Source organism: Benincasa hispida, chromosome 3, assembly GCF_009727055.1.
Source record: "Benincasa hispida cultivar B227 chromosome 3, ASM972705v1, whole genome shotgun sequence".
Lineage (NCBI taxonomy): Eukaryota > Viridiplantae > Streptophyta > Magnoliopsida > Cucurbitales > Cucurbitaceae > Benincasa > Benincasa hispida.
In genome coordinates this window covers 11,365,767-11,380,687 of record NC_052351.1, presented here as the reverse complement: position 1 = coordinate 11,380,687, position 14,921 = coordinate 11,365,767, and the positions used below count along the sequence as shown (strand labels likewise).

General features: G+C 37.3%; 3 protein-coding genes across 6 annotated transcripts; 1 reads left to right on the top strand and 2 right to left on the bottom strand.

Moving 5' to 3' along the window:
• Positions 1-1,628: 1,628 nt before the first annotated feature.
• LOC120072694 lies at positions 1,629-4,034 on the bottom strand. Of its 4 annotated transcripts, XM_039025146.1 has the most exons (3): positions 3,047-3,726; positions 2,868-2,933; positions 1,629-2,569 (listed from the first exon to the last, which is right to left on the bottom strand). In XM_039025146.1, exon 3 carries the CDS (start codon positions 2,556-2,558, stop codon positions 1,971-1,973), a length of 588 nt encoding a protein of 195 aa, XP_038881074.1. In that variant the 5' UTR covers positions 2,559-2,569; positions 2,868-2,933; positions 3,047-3,726; the 3' UTR covers positions 1,629-1,970. The 4 variants fall into 4 exon arrangements, with proteins under 4 accessions (XP_038881074.1, XP_038881076.1, XP_038881073.1 ...); XM_039025148.1 differs by lacking the exons at positions 2,868-2,933; positions 3,047-3,726 and adding an exon at positions 3,736-4,034; XM_039025145.1 differs by having other exon boundaries at positions 2,868-3,726.
• Positions 4,035-7,031: 2,997 nt separating this feature from the next.
• LOC120073300 (ATP synthase gamma chain, chloroplastic-like) lies at positions 7,032-8,606 on the bottom strand. Its single transcript, XM_039026052.1, has one exon. The coding sequence runs from the start codon at positions 8,457-8,459 to the stop codon at positions 7,344-7,346; it is 1,116 nt and encodes a 371-aa protein (XP_038881980.1). The 5' UTR covers positions 8,460-8,606; the 3' UTR covers positions 7,032-7,343.
• Positions 8,607-8,761: 155 nt separating this feature from the next.
• LOC120073297 (tRNA wybutosine-synthesizing protein 2/3/4) lies at positions 8,762-14,762 on the top strand. Its single transcript, XM_039026050.1, has 9 exons — positions 8,762-9,775; positions 10,185-10,572; positions 10,834-12,015; positions 12,260-12,389; positions 12,696-12,931; positions 13,273-13,408; positions 13,739-13,815; positions 14,066-14,172; positions 14,269-14,762. Exons 1-9 carry the CDS (start codon positions 9,004-9,006, stop codon positions 14,370-14,372), a joined length of 3,132 nt encoding a protein of 1,043 aa, XP_038881978.1. The 5' UTR covers positions 8,762-9,003; the 3' UTR covers positions 14,373-14,762.
• Positions 14,763-14,921: the final 159 nt, after the last annotated feature.

The following is a 14,921-nucleotide window of genomic DNA, read 5'->3' as shown; positions in this document are numbered from 1 at the left end:
GTTCAATCGATAGCCCATCGTCAGATGGCCTGAAGAGATTTCGAAAGTGCGCTGTTGTTTTGTAAAACGATCGCTCGAGAGACTATGCGATAGCTCTTCTCCGCCTAAACGATCGTCTACCTCGCGCTAAACGATCGTACACTATTTCCTATACGATCGGATAGCTTCTCTAAACGATCGTATAGTGTGTCATTTTCCTAAACGATCATTCAGCAAATTCTACATAATCGTGTAGTCCTCTAGACGATAAGCATTTCTACTATGCAATAGCGGCCTTCACCCTCCCACTTGCTTATCGACTACACGATTCATGTTTCTTCCGTCCTCTACCAAAATCACCAAAGCCCACCCTTTGGGTTTTCACTCCGAGGATATCTGAGGCTCATTAGTGGTGGTGTCGTCCCCGTTGCGGTCGTGAATTTGCGTTGATCGTGCTGCTGCAGTCGACATTTCCGTCGGGCGTTGGTAGATGGAGGGTTTTCGCTGCGTTGGAGTTCCGAAGTGTGAAGATTATCTTCAACTGGTATGGAACTCTGTCCCTTTGTTATTTTGTTGTTCGTAGCATGTCGATAATTAGATTTATTTGCATAACTGTATGTGTTGAATGTATATATTTTGTATTTTTCGGTGAACGTTGATGACCATTTTCGCATGACCACTGTCGGCCAACTTCCAGCAATTGTTGTTGCCAATCTCCTATCATCATTTTCCAGCATCGCCGTCGACCACCTCTGACCACCATCCCAATGACCATCGACAAACTCCAACCATCACCTTCGCGAGCAAATTCTTTTATTTTAATTTGAAATTAATAAAAATACTTTTCGTATATAACAATATAAACAAAAACTTACATAAAAACACCTTTGAAAAAAAGTTGTCAAACACCTACATATTTTTATTTTAAGGAGATTTTAACAAAACATCAGACTTGCATCCTCCCAGTTATAAAATGTATTATTTATATCCTCGGTTGACCTAGGATTTCTAACTCCCTTCTGAAATGGGACCAAAGAGCTAGATGGAACCAAGTCCAAGTCCACAATGCCACCAGTCTCGCAGCCTAAATGAACCATTGAGTTGGGTTTCTTAGCTTGGTTGATCCAACTCAAATTATTCACTTTCTTTAGAACCCAAATTCAACCACAACAATTGTCACTATACTTTTTCCCTTGTTATACGTATGCACTCGCAACCAAATAAAATACATCAGGTTAATATCCAAATACAAATTCATTACTGATGCAGAGATAAGAAAAGGTCCAAAAGTTTTTTTTCTTTTTAAATTTTGAAAATTGTACTTTTTTTATATATATAATCTCCTTTTCTTAAAAGAAGTTGTTGAATACATAGCCAAATTTTATTTTATTTTTCATTTAGAAAACTACTCTTTTAGCTTTAAAAAATTTGCTTGAATTTTGAAAACTTTGCAAAAGAAATAATAATAACAAATTAAAAAATCTATAAGATTTAGAAATGTAATTTATAAAAATAAGAAGATTATGAAGGTTGATTAAATTCCTAGAGAGCCAAAAGGAAAAGAATAGAGAGGTATTTCCAACTTCCAAGACAAACAAACACCTGCCCCTGGAAATGGACAAGACAGGAAGATTATCCAATCCCACATCGTTTCATCAACAGTGCACTTCATTTCCTCAACACTGAAATTCTAAAAACACTGCAAACTTGGAAAAACACTATTCTATACCATTTTGTTTTTATTACCAAACTGGAATTCAATTACCCAAAACTCAAATGCAACAACAAAATGTCAGATCATGCCGACCCAAAAAGGAAAACACACACACACCAAAACAAACAGTTCTTCTCAAATTTCTCCTGATATTTCTCTAGTTTCCATCACCAACTCAGAAGATTTTACTTCAACAAAAAGGAAGAAAAATAAAGGGCTTTCTTTTTCATGTCTAATAATCAGGAAAATGATGATGATGATGATGGTTTTTCTTTCATCACTCCAAAAAACCAGTTTTTGTCAAAATGGCATTTCTCACTTTACTTAGATCTCTTCCTTTCAATGTTCTTCCAATCCCTTCACACACTGAAAAAGATGAAATTTGACTCCTTGCAAGCTTCCTAGCAATCCATTCATGTGGAGGAACCAGAACATCCTCTTCATCATCATCATCATTAACAAAACCATTACATGCAGCACCATCAACAAAGCCATATTCATTATTTATCCATGAACCCATATTGCCATTTCTTCCATATATCTTTGACCAATCTGGTATCTCCAAAGGAGCTGATGATCTCTTCACAGTTATGGGTTCTTGATTTGCTGTTGTTTTGGCTTTTGGTATCATTTTAGGAGCACTGCTGATCTGCATGCGCCAAGCAGAGGAAGAGGAGGAGGAAGAAGAAGAAGAAGAAGAAGAAGAAGAAGAAGAGAGATGGTTAAATTTTGTTGACATTGGAGTCAAAGCTTCTTTTTCTTTTCTTTCACTGACAAATCCCCATGTTTCTTCTTCATCAAAGTCTTCATCTTTGATTGATTTTCCTTGAAACCCATTACTCCATCTGGTGTTGGAACCTGCCATTTCTGGTTGATCTAAAACAGAACACAACCACAATGTTCAGGAAAAAAAAAAAGAAGGAAAAATTTAGTCCATGAGCCAATAAGAGAACAAGGAGTAAAACAAAAAAATGAGAAAAGCAATCACTTGTTAACTATGAGTAAAACAGGGTCACTGGTTCCAATATAAATATATGGGGAAAATAACATATTTTGTTTCATTTTTTGAGCTGAGAAAAGTGAGAATGAGATGGAACTGAACTGGGTTATCTTCTTGGGAACAAAAAGGAACAGTGAGAGAAAGAGAGAGAGAAGCAATATGAAATGAACCTACCTTCCTGTTTGAGCACTCTTCAAAAGAAACTAAGCTTTTTCACGGATTTTTATCAGAATTGTTTTTCTGAAAATTAGTAAGATGCAGAGTGAGGTGCAGAGTCCCAAAAGTAACCGTGACAAACTAAGAGAAGAAATGGAAAAAAGAGGGAAAATAAAAAGAAATTCCCTTGGCCTGACCTGAATACTACTAAAGAAAATCACAAATTTCAAGGGACTCAGTTCAGGTTCAGAAATGGCACCCAGCAAGAATAGGGAAACCCCAAAAAAGATAACAAAAAACAGATGAATTGTACTTTCATGGCCTATCAAAAAGCTGAAATAATTGGAAGAGAAAGCGATGGGATTTGAAGAGAATCTGAGTTAAAAGGATTAAACCACTATTTTTTCCCCCTTCAATTGTAAGATGGGGTTGATTTGGAAAGAAACTCGAACAAAAACCCAAAGCAAAAATAAGATCAAGGGAAGTTGTTGTATGTTTAGAAAAAAAAAAAAGGCTGGCTCTTGATTGGGAAAGATGATGGGGAACGATGAGTAAGAGTCTCAAAAAGTCTGACCAAAAACCTCACTGATTTCCGTAACCTTATCTTCTTAAGTCACAGCACAGCCCATCTCATTCCTAGTTTACAGTCCGAAAACCTCAGTAATCTATTTCCATTGCTTTTTTCAATCTCTGAAGGTGGCCTTGAAGATGGAGCCAGAGTAGTAAAAGCACTTAATTTGCTTCTGTCTTTCTGCATTGAGATATGTGAGACAAGTTTTGGCCACCATGGATTTTAAGCACTTCAAAATTTCCACTAATATTACTTCATTCTCCAATGCTTCAAAGTGCTTTGGGATTTATGGGGGGAGAGAGAAGAGAGAAGCACCTGTCTTGGTATTGAGGTAGAGGTGGTGAGGTGTCTTCTCAAAGCTCAAATCATAATGTCTGTTTGAAAATGACACAAGAGTGAATGTGGGTCAACCCTCCATGTTCGGTTCATGCAGAGGGCCTGTTTACATGAAACAAGAAAAATGATCCACTTTCTGTCCTTTTTTCTATTTGGAAATCTTCTGATTTCATCTCATTCTTATGAACTCTTGAGAATAACTTCAAAAGTTCCAGACAGAAGAAGGGGGAAAAAATGAAACCACCTTGGTTTTTTGGCAAACAATCAAACTCTTTTTTTTTTTAATGTTTAGATACTGGTTTCTTAATTCATTGTATTGGGTGTCGTTTTGTAATCCAATTTAACACGCTAAAGAATGCTTACTTTTGAAAGGGTGAATAAGAAACCAACACTTTGCCAAAGATAAAATTTGAAATGACATGAAGGAGACGTGGCGATTTGTTTAAATGTGCCTAACTTAGATTTCTGTATCACCACTACAACCAGAAAAAAAGTGAGAGAGAGAGAGAGTTTCGAAAATGGAATTCTCAGAATGTTACAGATCTGAAGTGACCAAATGGGAAAATATTGAAAAAAATTTCATACTACTATTATTTTTTATGGCAACTTGCCATAAAAGGAGTGTTTAAAAATTGGGTGAAACCTATAAAAAAAGTTTTTTTTAATGGATATTAATTCACAAGCATCTTACTGAAATCTAATATTCTACTTACGTAAGATGTACCACTGCATTTTATAATATATCGCGTTAGAGATAATCATATCTCTCTTAACGCTAATGTGATGACCATCGTAATTTTCATTTTTCTATTGTATTTTTTTCTATTTTTCTCCCACTTTGTTATTTTTTTAGATGAGAAAAAAAAAATCGCGATGGAGATGATTATGGCGTTAAGGTTACACGTGATCATCCCTAATATAATCGTTATAAAAAGCATAGTGTTCTCTGAAGTAAGTAATCGTTACGAAAGAAAGGTCAACCTTACAAAAATCTCCTTATAAAATAGTATTTCATGACTTGTCAAAATACAAAGGAATTATAGCAGTACTAAAGATATTCTAAAGAGATGAGTTTATGAATGAACTGCAGTGCTTAGTAGGACTTTCACTTTGAAACAGGCCAAGACTATGTGGATTCCAAGTAGGAAAGAAAGAAAGAATTGAAAATCATATAATGGGGTAATCAAAAACCAAACTCAAGAGAGAGTGATAATCATTAAGATAATGAAAACCCTTTTATCTGTTATGGAAGAAAAAGAAAATACTTTGAATAAAGTAAAGATAAGATCAGACAGAACCTTTATTTCATTCATTCAATCACTTTCCTTCAAGGGGATGGGATTTCATCCTCTAAAGTTTAATCTAAGTCCACAGATTTCCCTTAAATCTCTTGCAAAAACAATGGCTTCCTACGACCATTTTCAACTTCTTTTTGCCTCTATCCTCTTTGTAAATGCTCTGAGATGCCATTGCTTAGGCTGCTGTTGATTTGTTTGTCTGCGTCAATATTGTTTCCCTTTATGATGCATAATTAAGCATGTCATTTTTCAATTCTACTTTATTGATTACTTATGTATAATGATAGAGATAGAACGCGTGATCACCAGCAAAGAAGTTTTACCGACAGACTACAAAGTAGAGGGGTTTTATTCATTGTTATGGTCATTATAGCTATAGACAGAAAGGAAAGGGAGTAATTAATTCCCATTCTTTTCACTATCATTGGCTGTTTCAGTATAAATAATATTTCTATTATAAATAAATATGCATAGATAAAATAATGTTAACATTCTGTGAGACAACATGAATCTTAAGAGCTGAGATAAATATTAATAAATTCTACACAAGGCCTGTAAGACAACAGTTCATTTTGTTTATTTTGTTTGCTTCTTAAAGATCATTTGTTTTCTTGTCTAAAGAGATCTATCATTAATCAAATTCTACTGTTTTTCTATTATGTCTTTACTAATTCTCATTTGAACAAAGGGTTACCAAACCTTCCTCATGCAATATTCCACTTATTTAGATAACCTCACTTGACGTTTTCTTCACGTATGTTCAATAAAGCTCATCCATATGAGATAACTAATGCTAAGGCTCACTGCTTTCGTTTAACTTTTCAAGGATTGCTAAGTCAAAGATGTGACTTACTTGCTACTTAGGACACCGTGATCCCAAACCTTTTCTCATGCAATAATCCACTTATTTAGATAACTTCCCTTGACGTTTTCTTCACGTATGTTCAATAAAATAAAGCTCATCCATATGAGATAACTAAGACTAAGGCTCACTGCTTTCGTTTAACTTTTCAAGGATTGCTAAGTCTAAGATGTGACTTAATTGCTACTTAGGACACAAGACCATTTTTATCTCTATACTGGTATTGTTCATATTACATCTAAAGTTTGTATGCATTCATATGCTTCTGAATTCTTTCTAAGAGATCTCATACTAAAAATAAGTATTTTATTACTCATGATATTCTCCACCTAAAATGTAGATATCAAAGTCGAGAGACTAAGTTGAGTATTTCTATAACTAACAAACAGAGCTTGTTTAGAATGACTTTGAGTGTTTTTTTTTTTTTTTTTTTAAAAAAAAAACAGTTTTTAAGTGTAAAAAAAGGTGTATAAAACACTTGAGTTTTCAATCTAAAGTGTCTTTTAACTTGATACACAAGCCCATGTACCAAATATAGGTGTGTCTTCACATTTGGATTATACCAGTCAAGATTGCAGAGGAACACATGCTTATCTTGCAGAATTGCTCATGGTTATTATGATTGCAGGAGAACTTGATAAGTAATCCATGTTTGTTAAATCTTAAGAGTTTAACAACACAGTTTAAATTTCAGCTTTCTCATTTCATTTCATACAAAATCTGGACTTTATTTGCATTCAGCTTTCTCATTTCTACTTTCCCTGGCTTGCACATTTGTAGAATCATTGTTATGATAACCTTTGACTTTGAAAATATCCATTGTTCAAGAATCTGTTGGTTTAAGAAAATATCTTAAATCATTAATTGACTTAAAAATTTAAGCTGATGGATGAAAGCAAATTTAATACAATTTAACACTCCTTCTCTTGTGAGATTGCAAGGCTTGAATCCAGGACCTCCCTAGATCTATCTTCTCTAATATCATAATCATCAATTGACCTAAAAGCTTAAATTGATGGGTAAAAATAAATTTAATATAATATCTAACAAAGCACATTATCCTATTTGTTGTTAATATGAAAAGAGACGTAATATAAAATTCAGATGGACCGATATACTCCATAAGGCCAAAAGGCCCAATTGATACGTTTATTATAATTATGTATACTCGAACAATGCTTAAGAAAGCAGAGCTACACCAGAAAGTGCAAATATTACAAGAATTATTAACAATCCTAGCGTCAAAAACACCGAGTAGAGAATTGTCTTATTTTCCAAGACACATTGCCCCATTGTCTCATTGCACTGGTTTGTGATGGGATGAGACTTCTAAGGAATTTGTTAAATATGTCATAGTTCTTAAATGGGCATAGTTTATTTTTAATGAATTCTCAGTGGAAAGTACCTAAAAGTAGCATAAAACTGACTCAAGTCAAAGCGTTGGCACCGGCAACAATCTCCAAAATCTCGCCAGTGATTTTGGCTTGCCGCTGTCTGTTGTAAACAATAGAAAGTGTCTTCTTCAACTCGCTTGCATTGTCAGTTGCATTGCTCATGGCACTCATTCTGGCTGCAAGTTCACTAGCTAATGATTCCTGCAATGACCTCAAAATTTGACTGTTCAAATAGAGAGGTAATAAAGCATCAAGAATCTGAACTGGGTCCTGCTCAAACTGTAAAATTGGGGAGAAATCTGAGGTTTTTGTCCTCACGGCATCTCTCTCTACGGTCAATTTTCCTTCTTTTGTCGTCAATCTGAAGAACTCATCCTCTGCGGCATCAACACAAACACCATTAATATCACAAATCTCTCCTTTAGGTGACAATGGAAGCAGAGTGTGGATCACAGGGTCTGATTTAACTAATGACACGAATTTGGTGTACAGAAGCTCGACTTTGTCGACCTCTTCGCTGATAAAGAGGGAAAAAACATCGTCTGCAATGGCTTGAGCTTCTTTAGCCGTCGGCAGTGAACCACCCTCAAGAAATCTATCTACTGGGATGTAAGGCCGGCGAAGGAAATACGAATTCCCCTTCTTGCCCACGCTAATGACTGTATAATCAAGACCAAGGGTCTTCAATTCTGCGATTCTGGATTCTGCCTTTTTGATGATCATGTTATTGAAACTGCCGCAGAGGCCTCGATCCCCTGTTACAACAATCAAAGCAACTTTCTTGACTGGTCGGACTTTTGTCAGAGGAACATCTATATCTTCGGTTTGGAGCTGCTCGTTGATGTTGTAAAGAACTTCAACTAGAGACTCCGAGAATGGTCTTCCATTAACAACAGCTTCTTGAGCTCTACGCACTTTGGCAGCAGCAACAAGCTTCATAGCCTCGGTAATTTTCTGGGTGTTCTTCACTGAATCAATCCGTTCTCGAAGCTCACGGAGGCCGCACTGAATCGGAGTGACAGACAAGGATCGCGAGGCAGAGCCTTGCGAAGGAACTTGAAGAGGATTAAATGGCCGAAAAGAAAGAACAGAGGCATCGGATGAAGACGGTTTTGAGGATACCCACATTGTCAAGTTTGAGCAAGCCATGATCTTTAATGGACGACCTTCTCGGCTTTGATTCAGAGAAAAGGGTCTGGTGGGTGATCAAGTGTTCTTTCAGATGCGTTTCTCAGTGGTATTATCTTCATTTTGGAGCCTTTTGTTCTGAGGGACGAAGGAGGGAAATGAGTGGAGGGAAACAGACGAATTAGGATCAGGTTTATGATAACGATTTTCATCGTTTCAGATTGCTGGTGGGCTCCATTACGCGCGCTGATGGGGCATGATCTTTGTACATTCCTATTTGACTGTGGATGGTGTATGCGGCTGCGCGACTCCAATTCGTCTGAGTTTGATCTGTCCCCTAGCCGAGAAACGCAACCCCCCCGCCTAGAAAAGAGACGAAAAAGGGTAAACGGAATGGGCTTCGGTCGGCCCATGTTTGGATGGATACACGGGCCATTGGCCCAATTCAAGGGAGAACCAGTTTCACTTCTTCTTCAATCTTCATCGCCCGCCGTTTTCCCCTGTTGTTGAAACTCCTTCGATTCTGGTTGGGATTTTGGGGAGGCTTTTGAAAGCAGCGAAGAGAATGGAATTTGAGAAGAGGAAAGCTGCGACTATGGCTTCACTGGGCTCAACTGAGGCCGATAAATCACCCAAGGGAAGCTTGGATACTCCAATCATTCCTCTCATCAACACTCTCAACAACCATCCGTCTTATTTCACCACAAGTTCCTGCTCTGGTCGTATTTCTATTCTCGCCCAACCAGTCTGTACCACCTCTGCCGCCGCCCCGAAGCCGAAGAAGAAAGCCCTAGGTGGTTCTTGGCTCTTTGTTAGTCATGAGTTTGCCGAACCCAACTCGGTGATCGACCTCCTCTTCCGTTCTCCATCAACTAATAGGGAGTTATCTGAGCTTGTGTTCAGGTTTGAACCTCTGATAATAGCAGTTGAATGCAAGGATCTTGGATCAGCTCAGGCTCTGGTTTCCACTGCTATATCTTGTGGGTTCAGAGAATCAGGCATTACCTGTGCTAGTAAGCGTGTGATAATTGCAATACGCTGTTCGATTCGAATGGAGGTGCCGCTGGGGACTACCGAGAAGATTATGGTCTCGCCCGAGTATGTCCAGTACCTTGTCGATGTAGCAAATGAGAAGATGGTGGCCAATAAGAAGAGAACCGATGGGTTTCTGAGGGCATTGCAAAGTAGTGTTTCTAATGTTTCGCTAACGTGTCTTGGAAACTCATCGAGGGAGACAATGGAGGATGTCAATGATTCACTGGACAGCAAGGAACATGGTTGTGCTGATGATGATGATGGTGCAGCGCTGGAAGGCGGGGTTAGGAATGCCAATTCTGGTAATTTGATCACTATCTGAAAATTCCAATTATTTAAGCGTCGTATGTTTTGGTATATGGATAATGCAACCCGTTCATGTTTAACGTGAGAGAAATTTGTAATTGGAACTGTTGGTGATTAATATCTACTTTTCAATTATTAGATATAGAGGGTAATGAAGAGTCTTAGCACTAGTTTCATATTGTATGAAACTATGTGTTGAAAGAACAGGAGAAATCTCTTCATCTTTGACAAACAAAGTATCAACTTAAATGATAAAATAGACAACGTTCTTTAGACATGTACATGCTGTAATTAAGGTGTATTGATTCTAGTCCAAGTAGTATTGACTGTTACTGATATTTTGTAATTGCAGGACTCCTTTCCTTTTAATCTGAAAGCAAGTCTGAGTCTTTGAATCATTGGCAGGATCATCAGAAGCATACAGTTATAGTCTATCTGTTGAACAGATAGACATTGCTGGAGAACCTATCGAGAAGCTTTTTATTTGGGGGCACTCGGCCACTACTATCCACAATAAAGTTATTGCTTTTGGTGGTTTCGGAGGCATGGGCAGACATGCAAGAAGAAATGATTTATTGCAACTAGATATGTTGTCATGCACATTGCAGACAATCAATGTAGAGGATAGTCCATCTCCTCGTTTGGGTCACACATCATCTTTGGTTGGAGACCATCTTTACGTTATTGGTGGCAGGACAGATCCTACGTGCATTCTGAATGATGTATGGGTCTTTGATATCACTCAGGAAAAATGGACGTTACTAAAATGCAGTGGAAGCCCCTTTTCACCTAGGTGAAGTTTTGGTTCCTGCATTGTCTTTGTGCCGTTTTGTCATTTCAGTTTCCTTTCTGTGTGAGAAATATCCTTTTCGTAAGAGAAGGTTAAAGAACCGAGGGATTGACTAGAAGCAACAAGTAATAAAATCTAAAGAGCTTCCCCCCCCACCCTACCCCTACTGTTAGAGTTCTAATGCAACAGGTCAATTAATGGATGCTTATCTGATTCACACAATTTACCTCGTTCCTATTCTTAATGTTCACAGTTCTAATGCAGGCACCGGCATGCTGCAGCAGGAGTAGGCTCAAAAATTTATGTGTTTGGTGGACTAGAGAATGACAAAATCTCATCTTCCTTGATTGTCCTGGACTCAGATAGTCATCAGTGGAAAGAAATACAGGCTGGTGGTGAACAGCCATGTGGTCGTCATTCACACTCAATGGTGTCTTATGGGTCACATATTTATATGTTTGGGGGGTATGATGGGGAGAAAACTCTTGGAGACTTGTATTCTTTTGATACGGATACTTGTTATTGGAAGAAAGAAAATATAGCTGGGATAACTCCGAGTGCAAGGTTCTCCCATGCAATGTTTGTGTATAAAAATTATCTTGGAATTATTGGAGGTTGCCCTGTGACGCAAACCTATCAAGAGTTAGCATTATTTGATTTGCAATGTCGTTGTTGGAGGCATGTGTCCCTAAATTGTATTGGCAAAGAATTATTTGTTCGTAGCACAGCCAGTGTTGTTGGTGATGATCTTGTTCTAGTCGGTGGTGGGGCATCATGTTATGCATTTGGGACGACCTTTAGTGAGCCAATGAAGATTAGGTTGCATCCATTGATGTCCTCAGAGATTATTTTAGGGGATTCTGGAAACACAGAAAAGCTTGCGACTCATCCAGTTGAAGACTTGGAGAAGGAGAACAGAGAACCAGAATGTATCCCCAACGGAAATGCTCAATGTTTTAATGAAGCGTCTGGCTTTATTTTGGATATTAAAAAATCCAATTCACATGAACAAAAAGAAGGTGCTTTGTATTGGGTTTTACAAATTGAAAGAAAGTATGCAAAATTAGTGAAAGACATTTTAAAGAAGTTTGGATGGCTGGATATGGGTAGAAATGTTTCTTCACGAGGTAGTGGAACACATATTTGTTTTCCAGTGAATGGCAAATTCTGTGATATATTTGATGAAAAGCAGTCCTGGTGGGGAGATCAACTTGAACAGGAGAATGACTTTCGTGTATCAGGACCTGAAAGTTGGGAAGGATGCCTGACCTCTAACTTAAAAGCTTTGAATGTTTTAAAGAAATGTGGTGCAACTAAACTGGTGGATGAAGTTGTTGACATAAAAACAGCAACCAAATCTCCCTATAAAAAGATGAGTGAAGCTGTATCCTCCTTGCTAAAGCATAATGGCTTATCTGAAGGACTTTTGGAGGAGCTGCCAACAAGGTGTGTGTGAGGTTTTCTTTTTTCTTCCATCCTGCCATCTGCATGTTTTTTTTTTCAATATTTCGAATTGATGTATGTATCACAAGGTTTGATATGGCGTCCTAATTGTAGAAAAGGGTAAGAACATGTCATTTCTGTTAGAAATGCTTTAATAGGTATCCGACAATCATGCTGGCACTTCTGTGAGTGGATATGATTTTATTGCTTTGCACTTGCTAAAAGTTAAATCTATTGGCTTTCTCAGATGGGAGAGACTTGGGGATATTGTTGTGCTTCCAGTCACATCTTTTAAGGATCCTACATGGGATGCTATTGGGGTGGAGCTGTGGCCATTGGTTGCCAAATTACTTGGTACTGATTGTCTTGCTCGCCAAGTAAGTTCCTTATGAACCTTGGATCCAACTTAATAGGTGTCTCTAACTCACTCTCCCTTGCTCTGGGCAATACGCCATCTTTAACTTACTTCAATTGCACCTTCAGGAGTTGAACATGATTTTTTTTTAATAATTCTTTTACCAGAAAAGAAAAAGATCAGCTGAGATCATTAGTTCAAAACGATTATTATCTGCTCTTCATTCTTTTATCTGCTTTTCAATCAGTAAATGACATTTTTTAGGAGATTTGAACTCCCAGAAATTTATAAATTAACTTGTCTTTGTTACTTGCACATATTTTTTTAGGGAAGGGTTGCTTCTACTGGTACAAGGGATAGTAACTTGGAGATTCTTGTGGGGGATAATGGTTGGGTTGACCATAGAGAAAATGGAATAAGTTATTCTTTCGATGCCACTAAGTGCATGTTTTCCTGGGGAAATCTTTCTGAGAAGCTACGGATGGCCCATCAAGATTGTAAAGAGGAGACCATTGTGGATTTATTTGCTGGAATTGGATATTTTGTGTTGCCGTTTCTTGTCGGGTACATTACTTTGTTCTTTGACCACTTTCTTTCTTTCTTCTATTCCTTCCTCTTCAAATTGATTACGATATTTCCGATTAGTTTTTCTTCTGATTCATCTAAATTGTGTTAATGTCAAATTGGCCAACCACAGATTTGTCGAAGTTAGGGCAGTAACATCTCTTGACAATTTATATTAAGCTAAAAAGTTGGCCAATATTTTCATTTTTGCCGAGCTCCATAGATTAATGACACAGTGAAGACATTAAGAACAATCCATGTTTGCTCATGAAATAAATTATGACAAACATTTTTTCGAAATTCTTATGCATTTATAACTTTGGTGCCTATTGACTGATCAGGGCTAAAGCAAAGCTGGTCTATGCTTGTGAGTGGAATCCTCACGCAATTGAGGCACTTAAACGTAATTTACAAGCTAATTGCGTGAGCAATCGTTGTGTTGTTCTTGAAGGAGATAACCGGGAAACAGCACCTAAGGTTCATTCAGTTCTCTAAAATCTACTTTCCAAATTTAAGAATGTGTTATTAGCGGCTCATATTAATTAGACTTAGGACTCATTGATTAGGGTTTAGGGTTTAAACAGTATTATGGACTTACTAGGGAGTGTGGAAGGTTATCATTTAAAAGTTAATATCATCTTATTTCAACCAAAAATACTTGGTTTGTAACTCGGAATAGGGATAAAGAGTATTTACATTACACCCATGCATCCATCCTCAGATAGTAATAGATTTGTAAGGTCTGATATACTTCTTTGGATGGAAATTTACTGCTGCTCCGTATTGTATTTTGTTATTGTTTTTTAGGGAGTTGCTGATCGGGTTTGTCTTGGTCTTCTTCCAACAAGTGAGGGTAGCTGGGTAACTGCTGTAAGGGCATTGAGGTGATATTTTGTGCCTTGGATTCGGATTGCATCTTAGGAACCTCCTATATACTTCATTTATAATTTTTTGATTATCTGACCATGAGATGGCTTCACCTCCTGAGGCACTTATATGCTATCAAAAGTTGAAAAACCACATATTTGAATGAAGACTTCCTTTTCTTGCTTCATTCATGACGAGTACTATGCTTTTTCTAATCTACGTCATCATCTTCAATAATTTCATTCAATGCTGAAACCAAATATGCAGAAGTGAAGGTGGGACACTACATGTGCATGGTAATGTGAAGGACTCGAAAGAAGAACAGTGGACTCAACACCTCCTACACTCGATAACAGAAATTGCTAAATCTGAAGGTTTCTTTTTTCTTCCATTTTTTTTCCAAGTTGGGAATATTTATAAATATAAAAACCATTTGATCTAAAATTGACTTGAGTGATTTTCTATTTCAGGTCATTGTTGGGATATCTCGATAGAACATGTCGAGAGAGTAAAATGGTACGCCCCTCACATTCGCCATCTTGTTGCGGATGTTCAATGCAAAAGGACTCAATAGAACAGTTGAGGAATTTGCTTTCTGCATGAATCTAGATGAGCTACGGTGATGGTAATGGTTTATACACACAAGACCCAAAAAGCTGTCTTGATCGCCTTGATACGACTTTGAAGGGGTGGTTTATATGAAGCGTTTGTCACAAGCATTATAATTCATGCAAGTTGAGAACTGTTCTTTTTGCTCAATGTTGGAGTTTTTGGAATCGGTGATGTTTTAACAACAAAATCTTAAAATAGGGTAGATGGTTGAATTATCCGTACACAGAGGGCTTCTTGTTCATGTGATATTGTTGCATGGTACAATTACATTTTGATTATGTAAGAACGTTACATGAAAAGCCATATATATATATTTTTAAATATATAGAAGACACCATGATGAAGGATGCAATGAAAAGTTTGTCCAAATTTTCCAAACTGTTTAGAAGCAGTTCTAAGATATTGACCTATGAATTATTAACCTGAGTAAACGAACAAGACATCCATTGGGAAAGAATCAAGTCCATTCAATTATCTTCCTTCAGTTGAAAAACATAAGTGGATTTGATTC